This window comes from Barbus barbus (assembly GCF_936440315.1).
Source record: "Barbus barbus genome assembly, chromosome: 17".
In the NCBI taxonomy this organism is placed as follows: Eukaryota; Metazoa; Chordata; class Actinopteri; order Cypriniformes; family Cyprinidae; genus Barbus; species Barbus barbus.
Genome location: NC_136745.1, coordinates 22,082,626 through 22,109,701, shown reverse-complemented (window position 1 = coordinate 22,109,701; position 27,076 = coordinate 22,082,626). Strand labels below are relative to the sequence as shown.

Below are 27,076 nucleotides of genomic sequence, written 5' to 3'. Positions count from 1 at the left end.
TCTAAATTAACACTGATTTTTAAGTAACTATTTAAATGACACCCCCTCCCCTCCTGTTTTCCTGTTTTTATTAAGGAGGTGAATTATCCCCATACATTATATTTTCACTATTTTCTCTTCAATAAACATTGCTAAAGACTTAAAATTGAAATTAAGTAACACTAAAGATGATGGTTATTAAGATGATAACAATATTATTATTATTTATAAATTATAGTATTATTTAATTAAGTATTATTATTTTGTGTATTTTTATTTTTTTACTATTGTTTTTAATTCTACTTATCTAAATCTTTTGTTACCGCTTCCTCCTCGCCAGTAGGTGGCAGAGCACACTCGCACATACAAACCTAACGCACTACACGTAGAAGTGTGTGTTCGTAATGTATTGTTCTAAAAGAAAACATTTCCGTGTCGCGCACATTTCCCCCACATATTAGAGAATAAATATACCAGATGCTAGAAGGATATATGGCGCTTCTTTCGATTTATATTACAGTGCTCCGGTGAATGTGTGGTGTTATAACCTATACTAGAAATATATGCTGTGTGAAGAATACCGGACGATGAGGAATCCGTTTGTATTGCTTCAAGATTCAAGCATATGAATTTACTGGAATCGTGAATAACTGTCGATATCAATAAATGTCAGTGCACATAAAACAAACATGATGGTGCTACAAAAGAGCTGATGTTACAGTGGACCTGGGGACTTGATCAGTGCTCTGGACATTTCTGTAAGGAGCATATCTTAACAAGAATTACATTATTCTAATATTATAAATTATATTATGATGATATACACACTGCATAAACTATATATTAACAGTATACCACGGCTCTGCTTTTACTAGGTTGTCAGTGGAAATGGAGTTTCCAGGACATAGTCAGCAGCTCTTGGCCAGCCTGCGCTCGCAGCGTCTACAAGGTTTCCTGTGTGACTGCACTGTGCAGGTCGGCCCGACTCGTTTCGGAGCCCACCGTGCCGTGTTGGCCTCTTTCTCCCCTTTCTTCCATATGTTTTACTCCGATCAGTCAATGGGGAATACCAGCACAATCAACGGAGAGCCACAAAGAAACACAGTCACTATTAATGGAGATATCGTGACCCCACAAGCCTTTGGGCTCCTCCTTGACTTTATGTACGAAGGGGTTCTGCGATTAGCAGCCCACCCCCCTCCAGAGGATGTGCTCGCCGCAGCCAGCTTCCTACATATGAATGACGTGGTGCGAGTTTGTAAGAGAAGACTGCAGGGTCGAGGATTGGCTGAGGCGGATAGTACAAGAGTAGAAGTTGGAGCAAACGAGTCTGCTAAACCTGGAGAACTTGATGGCTCGAGTGGAGAAGACGTACCTGGTGCAGAAGCAGAAAGAGATGGAGCAGTAAGACATTGTCCTCAGTCGAGCCACCAAATGTCACTTTATATCGATACCAAGACCGAAACACAAGCGGGGATGGCTAATCTCCTCACGCACAGTGCGGAGAGTTCAGAAATGGCGGACACAACCCAACCAGGAATGGACTCGGGTCCGTCCACATATTGTTCTTCACCTAGACCTGACAAAACAAGAATATCGGCACGGTCTGCTAGCCTTGAGTCAGCACTTTCAAGTCCATGTAGTTCGACAGAACTAATTCAGATGCAACCTGTTGTAGCCACTGCCGTGGCTCTGAGCAATGTAGATAACACTAGTGCTGCTCAAGAACATGAACCTATAGTTTTTATTCAGGCTCAAACACTAAAACCCCAATTCCAGAATAAAAGTGCTGGAAATCCAGGGTCTTCACAACACATTCAGAGCCAGAATGAAAGGAGACATGAAAACACTTTGCCCAATGCAAGAAATATGCAAAATAAGTGTAAAAAAACGCAAACATCAAGGGAAGAAAATGAAGATCGCTTTAAAGTGAAATTGGAGGCCATTGTGATTTCTGATGAAGAGTCTGATGATGTAGATGAGACGATGGTAATGGATGACAGCCCAAGTAGAAATGCAGATTTAGATCATGGAGATGATTTTGATGACAGTAATCATGATGTTGAGGAGCTGACTGATACTCAATTTATTCCTGCACACCCATTAATTCATCTTCCACATCAAGAACCCCTTTCTTTCCCTTCCTCACCGCAAGGTCCTAATCCTTCTACAGCAGAAAATACCTGCTTTTCATCATCTCTTTTTCCAGCCAATTCTCAGCCGGAGCAGCAGGCCATGTACCTTGAGGATTTTCATGACTCGCTTGGGAGTTACATAGAGGACGTGCCTACTTGTAACACTTGCGGAAAGACGTTTTCCTGTGCTTATACCCTGAGGAGACACGCCATTGTGCACACTAGGGAGCGACCTTATGAGTGCAGCTACTGTTACCGCAGTTACACGCAGTCTGGAGACTTGTACAGGCACATCAGAAAGGCACATGATCACGCCTTACCAGTCAAACGCAGCAGAGTCGAGTCAGACCCCCCACCATCACCACCCCCTCCTCCTCAGACATAGCCATTATTTGTGACTCAATTCGTCAACACTTCCATTATTCGTCTACACTTTTGGGGCTCATGCCTCAAAAATGGCAAATGCTTTGGAAGGGAAACTTGACACATGTGACTCCTGCCATGCCATTTACAAAAACAACCAATGTAACAAAAAAGTTTTTTTTAATTTTTTTTATTAGCTATACATATTGTTGAGATTTGTAATGTTGCACAACCTGGTTTTAAAATTCATTGCTAAAGTATGTTGTTTTTATATATAGATTGGCAGTGTAAGTAAATTTAAATTGACTATAGCCCTATTCGCACGGGATTAGTATTATCTGGGGACCATGTGTGATTTTGAAATTACTCCCCCACATCTGAATTTCGTGTGGTGCATTCGCACGGGATAAGCGAAGCCTGTGATTTTACTTGAAATTACTGACTTGTCTCCTGGATACCCGGATGTCAAGGCTTTGAGCGTCCCATTAAAAAAAAAGAAACTAATATAGTTTTGTGCCCCGTGTAATTTACATTTCACCAGGTTAAAATAATATCTCAAGCTTTATGCTTGATTTATTTGTAACACATTAAACCTTTTCAGCTTTCTCTTTCTGCAAATTGTATGGTGTAGCGATATGACAGCACCCAAAATACTATCAAACACTCCAACGCAGCTCCATTCTTTGCGAAAGATGGATAAAAAGCCGCACAGGAAACAAAAACCTTGAAAAATGATATACGACCCGCCAAATTCTGGCCAAATCACAGAGATGCCGATTAGTAGGTCACCAGGTAATACTAATCCTGTGCAAATAGGGCTTAAGAGTGGTTTCAGCACACAGGCCTAGTATACTGAAACAGCCTTTTTATAGGAAATCACCATTCATGGTGGTGTTTTTCAGTTTAAAATGTTTTCTTTATGTCTCTTATGGAATATTGTAGCTGTTATACCAATAAATGAGCATTAAGATCCATTAGAGCAGATAAATGACTACAAGGAAGAGTTTTGCTGTGTATGTTTTTATTTTGTGCATTTTTGTGAGTGTGAAAGATGATAAGACTTTAAAATAGGTGCTATGAATTACAACAGCTTTCAGTGCTAAAGACATTTTAACATGCTGATTTGCTGATATTAGAATGATTTCTGAAGAATCGCGTGAAACTGCTGGAGTCATAATGGCTGCTGAAAATTCAGCTTTGCCATTTACATTTTAAAATATTCAAATAAACAGTTATTTTACATTTAATAATTCACAATATTTCTGTTTTACTGGATTTTTGATCAAATAAATGCAGCCTTGGTAAGCATAAGAGACTTCTTTCAAAAATGTATAAACCACAAATGTTTGAAAGGTAATGTACATCAGATCAAAACCTACCAGTTACTGTTAAATAATGGCCAAATATTTGTCTAAATTAAAAGTCTGCACAAGGGAAAACAATAAAACAAGACTTTTAATAGTAATGTTGCACTGTGATATTCGTCAACACGTTTGGTAAAAATGGTGGTTAATATCACAACACAGTAAGTTACTTATTCTGTCTTCCAACAATGATTAATTCTCACATTTGTTTAACTGTAACAATGTACTTGAGAAGCAGATCTCCACAATAAAACAATGTCCATTATCAGTCGTCCACTGGTCCATGCATCTGCAGAAAGAGGTATTGATTTAGAAGTTCATTAATACTTAGTCAATTGAGAGAGATGTTTTTTAGAGCAGATTCTAATGTGATTAATAGTCATCAAAAGGTACTCACTGCCTCTGCTAGCTGAGGCCATGCCATCGCCATCACAACTCCATCATCAGATGTGGGAGGAGTCTCCAAATTCCAGATGGAACACTGAAGAAACTTTCACTATCTGTCCTAAAAACAAACAGAAAAACAATTTAACAACTAGTGTTTTAAAAAGCATTATCTGTCATTTAGAAATTCATGATACCTCTTGATCAGATGCAGACTTCTGGACCTCTTTTAGCACTAGTCCTGTGTATCCTCGTGGGCAATGCAATTCCTGACCCTTCAGCCCCCGACCTCTGAATGACACTGTCGTTTCTGCACAACACAATGTTATGTTTATCAGATGGAGTTCTTCACCTAGTTTCATTCTTGAGGTGTGTACTTGTATTTGACTAACCGTGTTTGCATTCCTTCACAGTGGGATTAAAGAACTTGAAAGACTTCAGCAGGTCTGTTATGCTCTATTTCACAAGGTAACAGGTGGATCTGTGGATTGTCAGCTTGCTTGAGGGAATCAAGCCGGATAGATGTGACACAACTGTTCGCTGACATCTAATAAAACAAAGTTTGTGAAGCACATCTGACAATTAACATTGTCATTTCATTAATATATGTGACCCTGGACCACAAAACCAGTCATAAGTAGCACAGGTTTATTTGTATAATAACCAAAAATCCATTGTATGGGTCAAAATGATCAATTTTTATTTTATGCCAAACATCATGATGATATTAAGTAAAGATCATGTTCCATGAAGATATTTAGCAAATATCCTACCATAAATAAATCAAAACCTAATTTTTGATTATTAACGTGCATTGCTGAGAACTTCATTTGGACAACTTTAAAGGCGATTTTCTCTATTTCGATTTTTTTGTACCCTCAGATTGCATGAGATATGCATCTCAGTCAAATACTGTCCTAACCATACATCAATGGAAAGCTTATTTCAGCGTGATATTTCAAGTGATGTATAAATCTCAGTTTAAAAAAATGACCCTTATGACTGATTTTGTGGTCCAGGGTCACATTTAAGGGAAACCAGGGCTATTGGGACAACTTTCACTGATAGTGCCTAGCCATAGGGTTGCCATTACTATTTTGACTATTTTTAAAGTAAAAATGACAAAAGGACAATACATTAAATGGCAGTGACAGACTGATTATCGATTAAAAGATTAATGTATACAATTTTATTATATATTAATAGATGAGTTGTAAACTGAAGTTGAATTATTACAGACATGTATTGTACAATAAACTATACTCCAAATCTTTTTCCATGAAATAACTTGTCAAATAACTTGAATAAACTTGTAAAAGAGTACGGTAAAGAGAATGTATAATTTTCTTCTAGATATCTTACCTTGCTTGTTTTCAGAAATATGTGGGTAAAAATAAGTAAGGATGTCATGTTGAAACCAGTTAACTTGAATGGTTTTACATGTTTCTGTATTTAAAAACCCACTGGTGTATTACTGTGTATAACTGTTTTTCAGAAAATGCCTACTGTCACAAGGTGTTCTGGACCGCAAGTACTGTGCACAGAAACACTCAGATGGGACTGTAACCCTTCCAGTCATAGCATCTGTTCTGGTACAGCTTGATCTAGTAACACTAACAAAAGATGTCGCACAGGACAGCTTTTGTGAAATTGTTGATATCCAGGTAAGCATTCCCAATTCTTAAAGATATATGTTTGCACCCAATTCACTGAACATCTGAGCGTCAGTATATCTCCTTATTTTTCTAGGCTCCTCCATTATCAAAGAAGGGAAAAGTTAAATCTTCTCATAAGAGGTTTATAGAGATTTCACAGTCCTTCCTGGTTTCTAAAGGAGAAAAAAAAGATCTAGAGAGAGACATTCCTAGCCGATGGCAATGCCATGGAGATCTTGTCCTGTTTAGTGAAGGCTCCTTTTCTAATGCAATATGGAAAGAAATTGGTGGGTGATAATGAATCTCAGACACTCTATACATCCAGGCTTGTATATAAAACAATTAGATTAAATATTATGCATTAATATATTTTTTTCAACTCATAGTAATTAGCTTAAATGTCTTGAATCTATTCTTGAATATATTTATTTGTTTTAGGATCTGAATTCTGGACTGCAGTTGCCCTGACGTTGAGAGTGAAACGTTTAGCACAAATTAAAAAAATCTCCCAGGATGGTTATCGTACACCTATAGTGACTATGCTTTTAGGAGACAGCAGCTATGTAACACACATTGATAACCACATAAGATGTGTTATTTGAAAATAAAATCTCAACATATTAAATAAATATTCAAATAAATTAATCTTTCTGACTAACAATGATGTCAACAAGTGCATGTTTTCTTCTGGGAATATCACAGAGAAGCTTAGAATAGCCTCCTTTGACTGCAGTGGAGAGACTGGTTGACTTATATGCAGGTAAAAGCAATGCTGTGTGTACCATTGGAATGGTTTTTAATCACCCAAGATGTATGATCATATTTTGACCCACTGTCCAGGGATTGGCTACTTCACTCTTCCATATCTTGTACATGCTAATGCTGCTCATGTGCATGCATGTGAATGGAACCCAGATGCAGTAAAAGCTCTACAGAGAAACCTGCAGGTCAACGGTGTGTCAGACCGCTGCATCCAGGAGACAACAGACAGGTCGGGATACCATCTTGTACACTGAGATACAAAAGTTCCCTTACTAATATTTTAGAAAATTGTTGTTGTGGATGAGAATCAGCTCATTGGCTAAGAGGCAATATATAATAATATATATAATAATTTTCACATTATTTGAGCATTTGCAAATCAGGGTTTCTCTTGGTATTTTCTCTTCCACAAATTAAAGCCTTAAAAAACAGCCATAAATAGGAGCAAAAATCTTACATTTGTAAAGACATGGCATTAAATGTTGCATATACTGCAAAAATAAATATCATCCTCAGCATTTTTTGCCAGTTCAAACATCTAAACATCCTTAAATCAAGAAACAGTTACTTGAGATGCAAAATGAAGATATTAATTAATGTTTTCTGTGAAACTGAAGTGAGGTTATGCTTAAAATATCTGTCAGTGGGATCAAAAAATGTGTTTTCCCTTTGAATACCAGTAGATTTTTCTGACCCCACTGGCAGATATTTGTTCTTTTAATCATGAGCACACTTATATAATTTAGCTATTTGCACATCTGGTCAGTTGAATTAATTAAACTTTTGGACATCCTTTTTAGCTTCCATTATGTGATCTTGCTGATCGAGTGAATTTGGGCCTCATACCAAGTTCGGAGGAAGGATGGCCAGTTGCTTGTCGGCTGCTAAAGAGAGGCACTGGTGGAATGCTGCATATTCATCAAAATGTCACAACACCTTTTCATCATGAACCACGTGAACATTCATCCATCGATGTTGAAAAAGGCTCTTCTATCGAAGAATCTTCTCTGAGGATCCAGAGAGATATGCAAGCATGGACTGCCTGGGCTTCGGAAACAGCCAGACGCATCTGTACACTTTTATCAGACATCACTGGAAGCAAATGGAAGACAAATATCAAGCACATAGAGCATGTTAAGACATACGCACCACATATCAGTCATGTAGTTCTGGACTTGGAGTGTAAATCTCTCTGATAAACAACATTCAGTCATGTATAAAGTTGTTTTATACATGATGCAAAATTATAGTAGTGTTTTGTAGTTATGTTAAATAAATAAATAAATAGTTACTTTTTATTTTTAATCTGGCAGTGATGCACATTATTGTTCACTTATAAACACTGAACAAGTTAAGATTATTTTATCTCAAACAGATAAAAAGCAGCATCAATTATTAAGTGGACATCAATATTTATTTTATTAACAAGTCTATGGAATGTCCCTAATATTAATTAATTGTTGTATTATATACAATACCATTCAGACATTTAAATGTTTTTTTTTCAAAAGTATTTTATGATTATCAATGCTGAACTGATTTGATCATAATACTGCTAAATGTGCTAAAAACATTACTTTTCAATGTTGAAAGCAGTTGTGCTTAATTTTATTGTGGAAACCATGAAACAATTAATTTCAGGATCCTTTGATAAACAGAAAACTCAAAATACATCATTTATATAGCACAGGAATCTGTGACAATTAGAAATGTATTTACTCTCACTTTTGATTAGCTCCATGCATCCTTGCTGAATAAAATTATTAATATCTTTAAAAGAAGAATAATAAACATTCTAACCACAAACGCTGTAAAACAATTTATTTTTCTATCCTATGGCCATTAAAATGTGTAATTACATCACTTCCACCCAGAACTAGATAACTACTATTAATTTTCCCATCATGATTTTTTTTAAACCCAAAAGAGATTTGCTTGTATACAAAACGTTTCTTTGTCATTACTCCAGCGCTTAAAATGTTCCAGTAGGCTACATATTTCACAACATAAACTTTACGCATCATTTATACAATTTTTTTTTTTTTTTTTTGCTGTTTTCTAAGCTTCACATCAATGTAATTCTTAAAATACGGGACTGAAAGCAATATGTGCTTCATGTCCACTGACCTCCTCCTTCTGCGCGTCTGCGCGCGTCGTGGACGCGCACCTGATCCAGCGCTGCCGCTGACTGAAAAGTTTGCGTTTGTTCCTGTTCGACGTTTATTTGGCAAAGCTGGAAGTCATTGAGCTCGCGGGGAGAAAAACAGTGGGGAAATCCTGCGCTACTGGTAAGAGCACATTTGAAGAGATTTTGTTAAGATGTTTTATATACGACAAACTGGACTAACACTGTTTAGAATAAAATGCTTGCCTGAGACACAACGAATCGAGAGAGTGTCTCAGTTGTTGTCATTGTGCCTCCATGTATGCACCCTTCTTTTAAGATCTTGAAGTTTGCTAACTTTTGTATTTTCCTTTGCGCTAACTGTTTGCGTTTTATTTTCCTAAACGTTAACACTTTTACTTTTCTGTTCAATATTGGACTCTTTTATGTGCAATGCTGGATAATTTATTTAAGTGAATTTGACGCTGTTGTCCATGTGTTAGAGCAGGACAGGTCCTTCAGATTGTGTCAGTATAGCTGGAGGAAGGTCGTGCTCACTTTAATCCTTTCTATTTTCCTGAAACATTCAAAGAATGAGGAACAAGTTTGTTAAGAAGGTCTATTTGTTTTGGATATTGACCAAACCAGTCTTAATTGAAGGTTATTGAATTATTTTTCTCACGATTTCCACCAGTTGAGCTCAAAGGGCTTTCACAAGGCTCATGGGTGCTACCAAGTAATAATCATCATAAATGCCTCATTAAAAACAAATAAAGCAGGTTTGCTGAAGCCCTCCACCCATGGTTGTGTCCATAAAGGGGCGGCAACTCCTGTGAAACTCTGACTGCATGTTGTTTTCCTCTTTTCCTGATGACATTCCAGTACTCCCCTTTTCCCAGACTCTGTTGGCCTTTAGTTATTTATTCTCAAACAACATCAATTTTATTGATTTGCTGTACATATTTTTACCAGTGACAAATCAAAACAAGGTTCTCATGCTCTCTGGTCAGAGTATTATTTTCGTTCTTTTCAGTCAGAGCATGATGAGAAGCTGTTTCATTTATAAGTACCTATTTTTATTAAATTTTTTGCTAAATGCGTATATTTGCTTGGTTTGATTTATTAAATGATTTACTAATGCTATTATGCTTATACTTGATTTATGTGGTAGATGCTGGGATGTGAATATCTCTACTTCCCTGCTGCGATATTGGCATTGCGAGCCATTGGTAACCAACTAATTTGCATGTGGAGCTGCATGTCACAGGGTGTCCTTGTTTTTGTCTAATTACTCGGCTCCTGCAGGGAGGTGTTGAAGAGCCTCTGACATACTGGCACTGACAGACACTGCATGGAGGAACTGTGAAAGGTCACTCCCTTTATTTGTCAATTCTGCCCAGTCTCCAGGTCTCTGCCCCTTTTACAAACAGCATGACTTCCTTTATTTGTGTAACACAAATGACATATTCTTGGTTGCGTGCTTGCATACAGTGTGTGCAGAATTATTAGGCAAGTTGATATTCTGGTCATATTTTACCAATTCCAAACCACATCAAACTTAATAACTATTATTGATTTTGTATTTAATCATTTATAAGTGATATATAATTGTCCATGAAGGCTGAAAGTCAAAAACTCCTTATTTCAGGTGTGCAGAATTATTAGGCAGGTTTTCTTTTACAGATAAAATGAGCCAAAAAAGAGATTGAACTCAAGAATAAAAGTAAAAAAAATATTAAATGCCCATGAGAAGGATGCAATACTAATGCAATAATAGAATTAGCAAAGTTAAGGCATGGCCATTGGGCAGCGAAATGCTTATTGGGTCAGCACGGTCAGAAAAAAAACAGGTGGAGAAGAAAAGGCACGTTAACTGCAAAATAATTAAGAATTAATGTGAAGAATTAGGTGAGAAGCCATCAGGAACCATTTAGTCTCCATCACCATCATTTTCCAGAACTGCAACCTTCCTGGAGTTTCCAGAAGTGGAATGTGTCAGGTTCTCAAAGACTTTGCTTGGGTAAAAAAATATTTAAAATGACCCTCACTTAATAAAAATAACATGCTGAAGTGTTGTGAAATAAGGAGTTGCACACACTGTATTCATTATTATCGGTATCTGCAGCACTGGTGTGTTACTCGGTAAGCGGTTGTATGCAGTTCTACAAGTTTCTGTAATTTGCATTTGTGTTGACATTTAATATTTTGTTGACTTAATGCATCCACTGCCATTTGTTTTTTTTTTTAAATTCCTTAGGAGCAGGGCTTGACTGCAAAGGATGGTGCAGAACATGGAGGTCAACGTGTCCTTCCTGACTGAGTCTGAGCAAGAATTCATTCTAGAAGTCCTTCGGCGAGATGAGGAGCTGAGACGCTTGGAGGAGCTCCGTGTGAAGTGAGTGTCACGCTTGCGTCATTGAGAATAAGCCTTCTTCTAGAAATGCAGTATTAAATAAAATTATTAATATTCAATTTATGATTTTAAAATGGCAATAAATAATTTATCTGGTCTCAATGTCCGTAGTGACCAGTTTAAATAATTGATAACAAATTAATCAATTACATTTAGCCTAATTTATGCAAACTTGTTTAAGTGTACATTAAACATCACATTACACTTTTTTTTTTTTTTTTTTTTAAATGCAGTACTGTTCAAAAGTTTGGGTCAGTAAGATGTCAGAAAGCTTTATGGTTTCTACAAGAAATATTAAGCAGAAACCATTTATAATATTAATAAGAAGAATAAATAATAGTATGATTAGTATGATTTTTTGAAAAAAATTATTAAATATCTATTAAAAATATCTGTTATCTATTAACATAAAAAATATCTGTTATCTAATATGTTATCTATTAAAATAGAAAACAATTATTTTAAATCGTAATAATATTTCACAATATTGCTGTTTAAACTTTTCTTTTTCTTTTTTTTATTAAATAAATGCAGCCTTGGTTAGAGATTTCTAAGAAATCTTACTGACCCCATACTTTTTAATTTGAAGATTGTTGTTTATTTAATGTTTGTTTGTTTAATGCCTGTTTCTACAAAATGAAATCATACCACAAACTATAAACTATGAAGATAGCTATAAGGATTCACTATATTAGCATCCACACCAATAGACGATAACATTCTGTTTATTATAAGCGCACACTGCAGTTTTATCATTTGCTGCTTTAAATGCTTGAGCTCTTTAAAGTCCGATGTATTCTGATTGGCCGTCAATGTTTTTAATGTTCACCAGCTGGAAAAAAAAATGTTATAAAAGTGTTTCTTCTGTGTCATTATTGTTATAGCTGTGGTGTGGGCTTGCCTATTGCCACAAAATTTGAATGATTATTAAAACTTTAAAGTTATTATCCTTTGTGTGAACAGGCCTTTTGACTCTATTTTGTACCCTGGAAAGGATCAGGCAAAAAATTCAGGGGAATGAATGCTAATTTTTGTATTCGTAGGAAACTAAAAGCTGAGTTGCTGGACATCAGAAGAAAGGGTGCGAAACGTGGCAGTGGGAACTACAGCGAGCGCAGCTGTGGCCGCTGTCAAGAGCCTATGGGGCTTCTGACCCGCAACGGTAGCCAGTGCAGAGTCTGCAAACATCATGTTTGCAAAAAATGTCAATCTGCTCGACCCAACGGATCTTGGATGTGCACAGTGTGTGCCAAAGAGATGTGAGTGTGTACCCCGTACCTCACAGTTACCCTCTCTTTGGCCTCAGTCCACTTAGAAACCCTATCATTAAGAGGCACATTAGACTGGAAAATGAGGCCCTTGCTTAATGGAAGAAGTTAATGTTCAACAGAAACTCAACTTCAGGGCTTTTTTCCTTTTCTTTCAGAGATCTGAAGATGAGCACCGGAGACTGGTTCTTTGACGATAGGGTTAACCGCTACTCTACAGCTCCTGGACACGACTTAGTCCGAGTTTCCCTCAGGAAAAGGCCTCTGAGTGAGTGCAGGAAGCAGATGCCAGATAGCCTGATTGAGAATTGAACTTTTTGTTTTCATAAAGGGTGGAAAGTAGATTTTCTTTGTGTGTTCACCAAGAGGAGAGGACATAGGAATAGTTCTCATGTTTACTGTAGAGTAAAATGGCTGGCAGTGTTTTAAGATTAATCATTATACAAAACTCACTTCCCCATTTAAAAAAAATTACAACTCCCTGTTCTAGGTAAAAAGCATGAGACAGCTGGGGAAATGCTGTTAAACAGAACCGAGTTGAATTCCAGCCAAACTGTACCTGAGCCCAAGCCAAGACTGAAAGACATCGCACTAGCAAATAAGAGGTGTGTCATCATCACTTATTATGTGGTCTCATGTTTCTACTGAGCAAATAATGTAATGTTCTTTATCATTTAAATATTTACTATTTCATTTAAAATATTTACTTGTTTCCAATAATCTCTTTAATAAATGCGTTATCACCTTATTCTATTAAATATCACACAGCCAAGTTCTTTGTTAAAGAGAGAGTTCACCCAAAAATACAAAATGTTTTAATCGTTGTCACTGTAAAATGTTTTTTATTTTCTGCAAACCACACACACACACACACACACATATATATATATATATATATATATGTATGTATATGTGTGTATATATATGTATATGTGTGTATATGTTTTAGAGATAATTCACATAGATCTACGCAAGCTGTCAAGCTCCAGTAGGTGCAGTTTTCACTTAATGGCATTTGGTTATGAGACATGCGGAAGCAAATACATTTGATGATAACGTCCAGCCTGTTTGTTTGAGATCTTATCATTGCTGTGTTCCACAGAAAAAAAAGCATGTAGGTTTGTAATGATGTTAGGATGTGTAGTAAAAGTATATTTTTATTCTGTGTACTATTTCTATACTATTTCTCCAGCTATATGCAGTGGCAGTATGGTTGAGGTGTTTTAATATTTATTTAATAGGATGCCATCTTTGTCCAGCACTCTATACTTCATCCTGTCTCATTCTTTCAGCTCACCTCTTGAGGCTTATGAGGGACTTGATGTGCGAGAGCAGCAACGTAGTGACACAGAATCAATTGAAAAAGCCAGTCTGGGCAGCAGCCGTGCCGAGACCGAATCATCCCACAGTACCCCCCTAATGCAAAGGTAAGATCGGTTTCTGAGATGCAGAAATCCATGGCTAATGATGTAGTAGTGTGATGCAAACCTCTGATTTGCACCTAGAAAAGAGGAACCGACAGCCAAGACTAGTTCAGCAGACCCTGCTGTGCCCATCCTGATGCTCCCCGATAACAGTGACAGCCCATCAACCACTGAGACAGTAAGTGTTTATTCATTGTTCACCCTGTTTACCCATGCATTTTCTCTGTCCTAGTTCTGTTTGTCATCTATTGAATTTCCGTCACCCCTCCAAATTAAGGCCTCATTAGTTCATCACATGAATGCCTGCTCTGACTCCTTGCGTGACGTGGATGGGCTTTTCAAGAAAAGTGCCAGAAGAGTGCACAAACTATCAGGTATGAGTATTCAAAAGTCTGGGATCAGCAAGTTTCAGCTATTTTTTTTTTTTTTTTTTTAAGAATTTAATACTTTTATTCAGCAAAGAAGCATTATATTTATCTAAACTGACAGTGAATTAATTTAAAGACAGAACATTATTTCAAATAAATGCTGTTCTTTCTGTTTATTAAATCATTCTGAGAAAATGTATCATGGTTTTCCACAAAAATGTTAAGCTGCACAACAGCTTTCAAAACTGATAATAATAATACATCCTTTCTGAGCACCAAATCAGCATATTATAATGATTTCTGAAGGATCATGTGACACTGAAGATTGGAGTAATGGCTGCTGAAAATTCAGCTTTGCTGGAGCAGGAATAAATTGAATTTTAATATGTATTCCGATAGAAAATGGTTATTCTGATTTGTATTAATATTTCACAATATTACTGTTTTAACTGTGTTTTATTCAAATTTATGCATTCTTGGTGAGCATAAGGAACCTGTCCCCAAACTTTTGAATACTAGTATTTATTCATTATTTTTATTTATTTAATTATTTTACTCTGGGTTTTAAATATGCAGACACCTTTTGTCATAGATATTAAACCGGCCTCCACACTTGATTTGCGTGAAGATGGAACAGAAAGTGCTACACACTCTATGGGAGACAGAAGCCAGTCAGTTCCTGGCCTTAATGCTGTGAGTTCATTTCTAACAAATTCAAACCATTTTAAACAAGTTTGCCCTGTATTATTTACATCTGCAATCTAAAGTGACCTGAATGTCTGACTTGTTTCATTAGGATGATGAGGAAGAGGAGGAAGATATTGATAACTTGGTGAATATACACAGGCAGAAATTCGGTGATAGCTCAGGAAGTTTGGGAGGCTCAAGGGTAACCCACTTTAAAATGATTAAAATAATATTAAATAATTATTAAAATGAAGTAATATTGACATTGTTTAATTTTAAATAGATTATTACTAACAATACAATAACAGTATTTATATATTTTTGTAGTTTAAATTAATTTATTCACAAACTAGATAAAATAAAATTAGACTTTTTTTTTTTTCCACAGGCCACTCTCGGTAGTATGATGAGTGTTTACAGTGAGGCAGGAGACTATGACCGTGTGGAAGTGAGTGGAGAAATTTTCTTCTCTCTCAGCTACAACGAGCCCAGCCAGTGCCTGTCTATTGTGGTCCATGAGTGTAAAGGCCTAGCTTATGCTGATGCAGCAAAAAAAAAGTGCAACCCGTAAGTAGGCCTCCACACAGCATATGCTAAGTGATTTCCATGTGATTTCCTGAGAGGGTCTCAGTTCTTTACTGTCTTCCAAGAATAATCATGAATCATACCACTGGGTTTTCCCGTTACAGAGAGAAAATCACTGCTAAACTCCCCTGATTGGTTGATTTCTTTCTATAGATACATCAAGGCTTACCTCCTCCCAGACAAAAGCAAGAAGAAAACCTCAATTAAACATAACATTAACCCCAGCTTTAAGGAAACACTGAAGGTATAGTTTGTTTCCTTTTCAATAAATTGATTCCCAGCAAAACCAAACTCTCCAAAATAACTAATTTCTCATGGTTTGGAACAACAAATACAATCAGAAACTGATACCAGTGGGTAATAATAGAAACACTTCAGTCTAGATGCTGTGCTTTAATGGCAGGTAATTAAAACATTGCATCAGGTTTCGAATGAGCTTGGTATTGACAGAGATTATAAGTACACTGTTATCACCGAGTCACAGTCAGACAAATATTAGTTCATATGCTTGCCCCATTTGAATCTAGAGCAAACTACATGCGCAGTTCACACAAACAGACTAAACAAACTGGCCAAAGCTCCTACATGGTAACCTCTCACTTTAATTTATTTTATAATGACAACCTGTCTTGTGCTTGTTTGTTTTAGTATTCCATCAGCCGCACCCAGCTCATGACTCGAACACTGCAACTCTCAGTCTGGCACTACGACCGTTTTGGCCACAATGCTTTTCTGGGTGAGGTGGAGGTACCAATGGATAGCCATGATATTGACTCTGCACATCAAAAGTGTATGGCTCTTAGAGGAAAGGTATATGTTTGGTTTGATGCTACGGCAATAAGTCCCTATACCCAAGTTGTTGTTTTGTTTAGTGTTCACGGTTACATTTTTTTTCCTGTTAATCTTCATAGGCAGCTGCCCAGCCAGCATCTCCATTTGATCAGTACAAAGGAGAGCTGGTGATTTCACTTAAGTATGTCACCACCGATAAGACACATGCAGAGGACTCTAATGGAAAAGGTGAGGGAAAACACAGTAAAAATATCTGTAAAATGTCTTTAACTAGTGTTTTATTGTAAATTATGCCTCTATTCTCTACTGAAGGAAAAAAGACCAAACCCACAGATGGTGCTGAGCTGCATGTGTTGATCAAAGAGGCCAAAAATCTGACAGCCATGAAAGCTGGAGGCACATGTGATTCCTTTGTGAAAGGGTTTGCAAACATCTGTTTTATTACATCTGTTTAGTTTTAAAAGGCCCTTGCTTGTTTATTTCTACTAATAACAATGTCCTTCAGGTATCTGCTGCCATCAAAGAACAAGTCTTCCTCAAAGAAGAAGTCTCCAGTAGTGAAGAAGATGAAGAATCCAAACTACAACCACACATTTGTGTACACCGACCTGAGTCTGGAGCAGCTGAAGGATGTATGTCTGGAGCTCACCGTCTGGGACAGAGAGACCCTGCATAGCAACGACTTCCTGGGAGGAGTTCGCCTCAGCTTGGGAGGAGGTAAGAGCATCTGCTACATATTTCTTTGAGCTGAAATCAATTCAGAAGCCTTTAACATTGATTATTACTGGATTCACCAACTGCAGATACCAAATTCAGAAGGAGCGTCACACCATTCACCATCAGGTGTTTTCCTTCCCCCAGTCAAGCTTTATTATGATTCATGATGATAAAACTTGAACTGATAATGTGTACCATACAAGTTTCAGCAAGATCTCTATAATGTATCTTATATTCACTTATTTGGTCAAAAGTAAAGTCAAAATGTGAAATGATGCAATTTAAAATAAGTGTTTTTTTTTCTTTCTATTTTAACCCATTTAATCCCACCGGTCACAATAGTGGCCGTAAAAAAGGTTTTCATTTATAAAGCTCTAAAAACCTTATTGACTGATGTTTTAGTGCACTTCCAGCAAATATGGAAAATAATAAACAGTCTCAATTAAATATGTGCAGTTTCACATGATTAGTGCAAATTGTCACATGACCAGAGCAGTTTATTTCCTGTTTGCACCTCGAGAAGATGATAACTGCATCAAAGCTCCAAAGCAAAAGGCTAGTAAAGTGTGAACACAAAGATATGACGGATTTTTGGTACACATGATCTTTAGGGTGTCTAGTATTAGTATATGAGTTTGCATATATTTAGTTTTGTGGAGTGTGGTCATAGAATGAGTAAACATGTTGATGGTCACAATAGTGACCGGTGGGATAACAGTGAACTTAGGTATGCAATATAAATCCAATTGCAGTTGCTAGTGAAAATTACAATAAAATATTGCACTAAATAAAAAATTTAAATGTTACAAAAAATGTACAATAATGATGTTGTAATACTCGTAGCATTAATATAAAATTTGATGTTATATTTTACATAAATGTTCAAATTTGAAATGCAGTGATTTTTTTTTTTTTTTTTTTTTTTTTATCTCAGTGTTCCTATCAATCTTGCATAAGGTTTTTTTATGCATAATAGTAACCCTAGATTGTCTTCAAACAGTTTAAAATCACTGGGCTAAGATATACAGTGCCCTCCAAAAGTATTGGAACAGTAAAACCAATTCCTTTATTTTTTGCTGTAGACTGAAAACATTTGATGATAAACATCAAAAGATGAATATGAGATGAGAGATTTAACATTTCAGCTTTTATTTACAGGCATTTTCATCTGGATCTGATACACAACTTAGAAGATAGCACCTTTAGTTTGAACCCACTCATTTTTCATGTTACCAAAAGTATTGGAACAGATAGAATTAACACAGATTGAAGTGTAAAAGACTTAATATTTAGTTGCAAATCCTTTTGCTTTCAATAACTGCATCAAGCCTATGACCCATTGACATCACCAAACTTTTGCATTCTTCTTTTGTGATGCTTTTCCAGGCTTTCACCGCGGCCTCTTTCAGTTTTGGGGGGTTACTCCCTTCAGTCTCTTCTTTAGCAGGTAAAATGCATACTCTACAGGGTTTAAGTGTGGAGATTGACTTGGCCTAAAACCTTCCACTTCTTGCCCCTGATGAACTCCTTTGTTGTTTTAGCACTATGTTTTGGGTCATTATCTTGCAGCATTATGAAGGATCTCACAATCAGTTTGGTTGCATCTTTCTGTAAATTGTCAGACAAAATATTTCTGTAGACTTCTGAGATAATTTTGCTGCTGCCATCATGTTACATCATTCATGAAGATTAATGAGCCTGTCCTAGAAGAAGCGATGAAAGCCCAAGCCATTACATTACTTGTGTAATGTGTACTATAATGTACACCTGTGTACACTGTGTTTCAGATGAGCTTGTATGTTTGGGATCATGAGCAGATCCTTTCTTTCTCCAAACGTTAGCCTTTCCATCACATTGGTCCATAAAATCAGTCCATAAAACCTTGTCTTAGAATTTTTGAGGCTCATCTCCTATTCTTCTTGCTAATGAGTGGTTTGCATCTTCTGGTGTATCCTCTGTACTTCTGTTCATGAAGTCTTCTGCGAACAGTAGATTGTGATACTTTCACTCCTGCCCTCTGGAGGTTGTTGCTGATGTCACTAACAGTTGTTTTAGGGTCTTTCTTTACAGCGGTCACAATGTTTCTGTCATCAACTGCAGATGTTTTCCTTGTTCTACCCGTTTGAGGTGTGTTACTTAGTACACCAGTGGTTTCTTTCTTCCTCAGGAGATTCCAAATGGTTGTACTTGCTATTGCCAGTGTTTGTGCAATGGTTTGATTGATTTTTCATCTTCTCTCAGCTTCACAATTGCTCATTTTTCACCCATAGACACCTCTCTGGTTTTCATGTTGGTTACACGTCTAACTATAAATGCAGTCTGCACGGATCTGAAACTGAGCGCAGACATTCAGTGCCATTTACTGTTTGAATAATCAATTAATGGGACACACCAGGGCAACAAAACGCACCTGTCAGTCACATGTTCCAATACTTTTGGGTGGGTTCAAACAAAAGGTGCTATCTTCTCTCATCTCATATTCATCTTTTGATGTCAAACCCAAATGTTTAGTCTACAGCAAAAATAAAGGAATTGGCCTTACTGTTCCAATACTTTTGGAGAGCACTGTATAACAATTTTTATGACTACAGAAATGTTATTTCAGTACACACATTATCCCACCGGTCACAATTGTGACAGAACATAAAACACAATTTTTCACACACTTTTCCAAAAAAATAATAGATTATTTCAAAGGGTTACTTATGACACATCATTTGGATATTTTCATGTCTGGGAAAAATTTGGGATTAAACGGGTTAATATATTCTAACATTTTTAAATATTTCTGATGGCAAAGTTGGATTTTCAGCAGTCATCCAGTATTCAGTGTCTCATGATCCTTCAGAAGTCATGCGCTAATATATCAAGAAACATGCATTACAGTATTATTAATGGTGAAACCATGATATATTTTACATACGAATAAAGATCGGCATTTGAAATTGAAATCATTTGGAACATTATAAATGTCTAAACTGATGTTTTCACAGTGACTATCAAGGAGGGAAAGGAAGACTGGGTGGCAGACTCCACAGGGGAGGAGATCTTGCTGTGGAGGAAGATGATGCAGTACCCCGACTCTTGGGCAGAGGGCACTCTTCCTCTGCGCTCGTCCATGGGAAAGGGCAAGTAAGGACATTGCGCAGGACAGGGTCCTTCACATTCCACAACATTTGTGTGTTGCTGTTACAGCTGTGCAATATGAGAACATTAATGCATCACAGTAATATTTTAAAGACTTTTTAGGTTAATGCATATGACGGTGCATAAAATGCTTTTATATTTTTAAACAATTAAGGCAGTTCACAAATAATGATGTGGAAATGTGGAGTTTGTATATGTTATATTTATTTTCTATAAATGTTGCAGCTGAATGGATGTTTTGAAATACAACATCATTTGAATGCTGTTCTTAAAAATGGACACATTAAATATTTTAATTTGAATAACACTTTGGTTTTAAACGTGCATTTGATAAATGGCCCAAAAAGATTTCCGTGTTTAAACACAACTTATTTTAACGTCATAATGCTGATTTACTCCATTGTGAGCAACTTCTTTTAGGAGCTACATGAAAATACCAGCATTTAATAAATATTTTTAAGAATCCACATTGTGTGCTGTGTACTCGATTATAGATAGTTTCTTCAGAATATGCGAATATCTTGTGCATCCTCACATGGCACTTTTCCACTTGCAGATTAAAACCTGTTCCAGTCTAAATCACATTTCCAGCTGTGATTCTCTGTGAATAAATATCTGCAAGATATAGTTTCAAATGATTGTTTGTCTAGGAAACAGGCTCTTGAGGTGCCTGTCGCTATAAAGAAATCTCCCACCCACAACATCAGATCTAGAGTTGATTAGACCGAGGTCAGTCACAGAAGCCCCTGTTCATCTCCAGTCTCTCTAGCTCCTCCTCTGTGAGGAGATACTCGTCTACATAGGAGTAGAGCTCATCAGAGGTGGTGGGGTTAACAAAGCGCTCCTGATCCACACCATACTCATCCAGAAGCACCATGGAGAAATATGCTGTAGATATATACAGTGCCTGTCTGTTACATACAAACAGAAAAAAAAAGAGAACCACATTTAGACTGGAAACACACATGCACAGTGGAGATAATCAGCCAAATATTTTCTTTCAGCATAGTCACTGTTGTTGCAAAACCTCATGAAAGTGTTTTATCCAAAATTGTCATGTGGCTTTTATTAAAATATGGCCTGGTCTTGAATAGAAAATAGACTAGTCAGTGTGTCTCTGCTGGAAATTAGTCAGCATTAAATCCAGTTTAATCCCATGTTACTTGATATATAATGAGAGAGCTTAGAATGGGATTTGATTATCAATTGGGAACCTGCAGGACATTAAAAAAAAAGTGAATATAGATATAGTTAATGTCATGTTGACTTTGTGTATTTGTTTGTAATATTGCAGTCATCTGCCAGTATGACTTCCATGTATGTTTGTAAATACAATAGTTAAGTATACAGTATTTAACATGTAAACACTACTGTAGATCCTTAGTAAGTTACCTAAGACCCTCTATGACTTCAGGCTCTAGTCGTTGTTCTTTGATGCGGCCCACTGCACGAGGTGAAGTTCCTAACAGCTCGATCACTGTCACATGCCGCAGATCCAGACCACACTCCGCTTTCTGTTAGAACATTCCCACAATCATATAGTTATGCACTGTAATGAGATAGTTACTCTCCTTATTTAAGATTATTTTTGCTTTAGTCAAAGTACAGTATCTATACTACCTGCAGCATAATATTCTGAAGCCTGTACTTCTGGTTACCATTGTCTGGAGTAGACACAACAAGAAGTCTTCTCTTTTCATAAAATTGGTCAAGCAGAGCACCAGCAGACCTGACGTCTGTTTTAATGGCCATTACTAAAACGCAAATGTTTCACGCAAAAATTTGAGAAGAAGTATTTGAATTTGTTACAGTTAAAAATAAACAACCTCAACCACATACTCACATATACACTGAGCGGCTTCATCAGACCAGCTGCGGTTGAGCTGACAAACGCGTGTTGCAAAACCTGTCCTTTCGAAGCCAGGATCACAATGGTATTCACATACAGCCCCATAATTATTGCCATCAGATGAGCATGTCATATAGCCATGCATAGGCGGCTTTAGCTTTGGGCATCGTCTCACTGAGGGAAAGAACATTTAGGTTTAAGGCATATATACCACTGTATAGTACAACTGACTGGATCTCGAGAAGGAAGTTAAAACCTTAAGTCACATAATAATAATAATGTTACAGTTAAAGGCATGGTTCCCCAAAAAATTAAAATTCTGTAATCATTTACTCATGGCTTTATTTCTTCTGTTGAATGCAAAAGATATTTTGAAAAATGTTTCAGTGTTTTTGGTCTATTTAATGAAAGTCAGTGGGGTCCAATATTTATTTTCCACAAAAATCTGAAATGACAAATGTGAGTAAACGATGACACCGTTTCCATTTTTGAGTGAACTTTCTCTTTAACACTTCGAAGCTGAAGCAAATCAAAATTGTATTCTGGCTTCACCTTCAACATGCACTGTAAACTTGCATGTGGCTGTGTTGTGAGCCTGGTCAGAGACTTTATATCGAATTACATGTATTCCTTCAGGAAAGTCAGATCCAGACTCCAGTCCACTTCTTAAGACCCTGGTAAAGGATGACAAAAAATGCAATTTACAGGTTGTCTCTTTGAAGTTGGATGGCTTTCATAAAATGTGATGCACATACTGAAGTGCTCTGTCAGCGGTATCTTTAGCAACAGGACGCTCCCATGATACCATGGCAGTTAGTTTTCCTGGTTCTGCTACCTTCACTCTGGAGAAAGGACATTTCAGTTTGGGGGGGTCATAATCTGAAACAATGCAATTTTTATTCAATGTTACAACGCCTTCTCTCTGATTTAATAAATAATGGCATCTGCAATCTATTAATTAATACATTAGACTAGATTTCCAAATGTACCTGCACACGTCGGTTCTATGCCGCTCCATGTTCCCTCTTCTTGGCACATCCGGTAGCGATCTCCCTCAATCTGGTAGCCTTCATAGCAGGTGTAGTCACACCTGGAGTCTACCACAAAACCACGGGAGCAACTGTACATACCGTAGTCAATCAGAGGCAGAACATGGCAGCGTATCTCTAAGATTCAGACATAATATAAACACATGGTTCAAGTAAGGTACTCTGCAGCAGCTGCCAAATACATGTTTGTTACTGAATCAAAGAGTTAGTTTTGTGACAATTATTATGACACCTTTTAAGTGTACGTACTTCGACAAACAGCGGATCCAGACCAGCGGCGGTTGGGCATGCACTGCACAGATGATCGCCCCAGACGTTTATATCCTCGAACACAGGAGAGTAAACAGCGAGTTCCAAGTGGTGAACCCCGGTGGTGCCCGCCTCGAGGAGAAGAACAGGAAACTTCCCCATTGGACAGCTTAAGTACATGGCACCACTGTGGATCTGATGGCAAAAATGGTTTTAAAGTAACTGTGGCATTTCACATTTAGTCATATTGTATAATTAGTACACATATTTACGTTTGTAGTCCAACTGAGGAGTGTAGTAAGTCTCGTCCTCATGAACTTCATTGGTGTCATGGTAAGAAGACGCTGAGCCTAAGAGCAAACATAAAACCTGAAGCTTTGATATCAGAAAAAAGTCTTCTAAAAGTCATTTTCCAAAAGACTGAGTCAAAATATTGGCCAGCACATCATAGCAGCAAATCAGCTGCATCATTAGTATCTTGCAGCCTCAGCAGTAGAGAAAAAGATCCCCAACCACCCCTGTTTTTGTTTCCAAGCAGCACAACCACCATCATCATTCTTTCCACTTTTTTCCGGTTTTACATTCATAAACCTCCTTAAAACTCATTGTTTAGAACCATGAGCTTTCCCTAAAATATAAGGATAATTTCAGGAAAAATATTCAGAGAAGATCCCTAAAGTGAGCTTAAAAATATTCAATACTGTACAGAATGTCAGCTGAAATCTAGGACAGAATTGTTTTAGCCAATGCCAAAATTACATTTGCCAAAAGGTGATGCTCTTTGCACACAGAAAACTGAAGATCCAGCCATGTCAGGGTTTCCAAATCCATGTTTACTGGATTAGGATCTTTGAAAATAATTGTGTAGAGACTGTCTCACCAGGAGATTCTATGAAAGAAATATATTGGAGTGGCTCAGTGTTATTTCAGTACTTTTCCATGCATGAAAAAAGTTTTACATTTCACTCATTTTCTAAGCTGAAATTCACCTAATACTAGCAGCTATAGGGTTTTTCCTTCATCCGTAGTCATGCTGGGATAGAATCCAGTGACTGTACATACAACAAGCAGCTACAGACAAATGGATGGATACTTATTCAGTCATGGAGTATATTCTTACAACTCACCATTTCCTTCTAAGTAAAAGATTGAGGCATGTCTGAGCACAAGAATATCAGAATCTAAGCCAATGATATGGAAAGAGGATAACAGTATGCAAAGATGTTGCCAGGCCTAGAGGGATATCATTTTAAATATCCATCCAACTTACAAACCGTTTGTCCTATGTAGGGTCGGGGAATGCTTATCCCACAGGATAAGGCAAGGAAACACCATGGACAGATGGGCAGACTTTTTAAATACCTTTAAACATAAATGCAGAATTTATAGCGATAGAGACTGACTGCAGCTGTCTACAGACAGAGTTGTAACATACCAAGACTGTGACTCAACATTTGTCAATACCCACACTGCTGTACACTACCTGGAAAACATTAAATAGCTCTCCTCAAGGGAAAACTTTCCAATTTGTGTGAGGAAAATGTTCTAATTTTCACAAACTATTTGGAACTGTGGAGCAAGCCAAATCACTTTACTCTTTAAATCATACAAAATATGTAAATTCCCATGAGCAGTCAATCAGTTCACTTGCATAGCTTATACAGTACATGACAAGATATTTCTTGCTTGTTTGTTTGGCCTTCGACCCAAACTTGACACAGGTAAAGTTGTTCCTACAGAAGGTCAAATTAGGGCTTTGTCACAAATGGTGAGCTCCCACACAGTCACTGGGTTATACTTACAGACGGTGTGGACATCAGTCATTAAACAGTGAACGTTAATAATATGTCTGTAGATACATTAAACGCTTAATGGATGAAACAATGTATATTTATGTCTATGAAACCACTGTTTTGGCCAAATGTACGTGACTTATTCCCCTGGAGTCAGAAGACAAAAGTGCGCGACTGAATGACAGGGGTTTTGAGAATCAAAAATGAAGAAAAAAGCTTAAATTATATACTCTGCTTTACAAAAAGAACTTTACACCGTTTAAACCAGAGAAGATTAAGAGAATATAAAGATCTCTTACCCTCGGTGTAATCACCCAGAGACCGACAAATGATGCACAACTCAACAAAAAGAACAATAAATCTGATCATTGCAATAGGTGTCAAGCGGAAATATGGCTATAAATGTTAAAAGCAGATTTTTTTTTACTTAAAATATATTCTGCTATTTCCAAAGTAATCGTTGGATAACAAATTCTTGACAGAGTTTAGTCCCAAGCAGTGAATCCCACGCAGCCTGGCGTCTCTACATTATCTCAGCACACATTTCTTCCTCTAGTCGGATTTGCAACTCTTCTGTGTAATAAGTGCTTGGACGGATGGTGGCACTGCTGTGCTCTTCCGTTATCTTGAAACTATGGCCAAAAGAAGGTCTGTAAGGTCTATCAAATTATTTTTAAATGTTTTTTTTTTCCTACGCTGTAGTTACAATAACAAAAAGAAGTAGAAAATACGGAATAGTTAAATAACAAAGGGTTCAGATGCAAAAGCCTCTAAGTGCAGTCTGAAATTTTCTTCTAAAATGAGTATTTTTCTCAGGCTCCTATGTTTGTGTTCAGTTATTTGGCAATGAAAAGAACCTATTCATTCCCATTAAAGTGAAATGAACCTACACATAGGAGTCCGATAGATTAAATAAATAAAAGCTTATTTTAGAAGAAATTTTAAATTTGCATGTACTGAGGTTTTTGCCTGAACTCTGAACTCTCTCTTTATCTGCAACATTAGATTTTTTTTTTTTGGGGGGGGGTATATTCAGCATATATGTACATCAGTCTATATCCAGATGCAAATGGTGCCATTGAGAGATTTCATCGTGTGCTCAAGAGCTGTATTCAAACTGCTATTGCTAATAGTAACAGTTTCTTCAAGTTTACCGTGCTACTCCGCATGCTGCTACTGGACTATCTCCATTTGAGTTGTGGTAGGAAAATGCGTACATGTCTGAACATCCTTCCTCCTCCTGTAACCAGCAAAAGTGTTGTGAGTCAGATTCCAGAAGTTACAATTCATTCAAAGATTTATTGGCATATGCGGTCAGCATCAAACACAGCCAGCATGCCACGTGGTTGCACATATTCAACTGTTCTTCTACACCTTTTATAGGTACCAACTTAGTAACCCATAGTGCCCTCTTCTGGTGAATCAATAATACAAGAACACAACAAATATTCATATTTTATTTTGAAGTTTCATGAATTTAATACATTTTGAAACATTTCAAACATTTCATGGTGTTCGGCCAATCACAATGCACTGTGCCAGTTGGCCAATCAGAGCAGACTGCGCTTGTCGGAAGGCGGGACTTAGGCGGGGCATAGAGGACCTACAATAATGCAGTATTTGAAAAATAATGTGTTTTTTTAACATTAAAGCATGTCAACATATTCTGTTACACCAAATACACAAAATAATCATCTTTAACCCTTTAACGTGCATTGTAACCGCACGGTTGACCTTTTTTTGCGATCAAATTACTGTAATTAAAACTAGCCAAACCCCATTGTTGGCTGCTTGTCCTTATACCCCTCATTGAATAGAGTGTGTTATTGCAATTATATCCACTGGGTGGCACTGCAGCAAAAATATATTGTTGCCGAAAAACCCAGTGGCCCCTCACTGCAGAACAAAGATCCAGGGGGCGGGGTTGGATCCACATCTAGGGGATGGAGATGGGTGGGTTTAGGGGTGGAGATGGGTAGGTTTAGGGGT

The 27,076-nt window shown here is 37.1% G+C and overlaps 3 protein-coding genes and 2 pseudogenes across 7 annotated transcripts; 3 read left to right on the top strand and 2 right to left on the bottom strand.

Moving 5' to 3' along the window:
- Positions 1-360: 360 nt before the first annotated feature.
- Positions 361-4,655, top strand: LOC306883082 (zinc finger and BTB domain-containing protein 3-like). Its single transcript, XM_079438168.1, has 2 exons — positions 361-737; positions 855-4,655. Exon 2 carries the CDS (start codon positions 868-870, stop codon positions 2,497-2,499), a length of 1,632 nt encoding a protein of 543 aa, XP_079294294.1. The 5' UTR covers positions 361-737; positions 855-867; the 3' UTR covers positions 2,500-4,655.
- On the bottom strand, positions 4,107-4,772 carry LOC306883615 (ribonuclease H2 subunit C-like; annotated as a pseudogene). Its single transcript has 4 exons — positions 4,618-4,772; positions 4,423-4,535; positions 4,239-4,346; positions 4,107-4,130 (listed from the first exon to the last, which is right to left on the bottom strand). The product of its transcript is annotated as a ribonuclease H2 subunit C-like (transcript).
- An 834-nt stretch (positions 4,773-5,606) lies between these two features.
- LOC306883614 (tRNA wybutosine-synthesizing protein 2 homolog) lies at positions 5,607-7,838 on the top strand (annotated as a pseudogene). Its single transcript has 7 exons — positions 5,607-5,635; positions 5,721-5,889; positions 5,975-6,167; positions 6,319-6,471; positions 6,535-6,640; positions 6,721-6,887; positions 7,443-7,838. The product of its transcript is annotated as a tRNA wybutosine-synthesizing protein 2 homolog (transcript).
- A 973-nt stretch (positions 7,839-8,811) lies between these two features.
- Positions 8,812-21,069, top strand: LOC306883250 (synaptotagmin-like protein 4). Of its 3 annotated transcripts, none has more exons than XM_079438378.1 (17): positions 8,812-8,930; positions 11,004-11,141; positions 12,203-12,418; positions 12,586-12,695; positions 12,918-13,032; positions 13,720-13,854; positions 13,933-14,029; positions 14,129-14,225; positions 14,812-14,912; positions 15,016-15,108; positions 15,295-15,473; positions 15,645-15,735; positions 16,140-16,301; positions 16,403-16,511; positions 16,596-16,704; positions 16,789-17,000; positions 19,994-21,069. In XM_079438378.1, the coding sequence occupies exons 2-17, from the start codon at positions 11,026-11,028 to the stop codon at positions 20,134-20,136; spliced, it is 2,085 nt and encodes a 694-aa protein (XP_079294504.1). In that variant the 5' UTR covers positions 8,812-8,930; positions 11,004-11,025; the 3' UTR covers positions 20,137-21,069. The 3 variants fall into 3 exon arrangements, with proteins under 3 accessions (XP_079294504.1, XP_079294505.1, XP_079294506.1); XM_079438379.1 differs by having other exon boundaries at positions 8,848-8,930; positions 11,010-11,141; XM_079438380.1 differs by lacking the exon at positions 8,812-8,930 and adding an exon at positions 10,052-10,115.
- LOC306883252 (sushi repeat-containing protein SRPX2-like) lies at positions 20,331-25,659 on the bottom strand. The gene is made up of 10 exons (XM_079438382.1): positions 25,387-25,659; positions 23,567-23,644; positions 23,295-23,489; positions 22,986-23,162; positions 22,752-22,875; positions 22,549-22,670; positions 21,991-22,170; positions 21,768-21,901; positions 21,540-21,661; positions 20,331-21,058 (listed from the first exon to the last, which is right to left on the bottom strand). Exons 1-10 carry the CDS (start codon positions 25,454-25,456, stop codon positions 20,878-20,880), a joined length of 1,383 nt encoding a protein of 460 aa, XP_079294508.1. The 5' UTR covers positions 25,457-25,659; the 3' UTR covers positions 20,331-20,877.
- Positions 25,660-27,076: the final 1,417 nt, after the last annotated feature.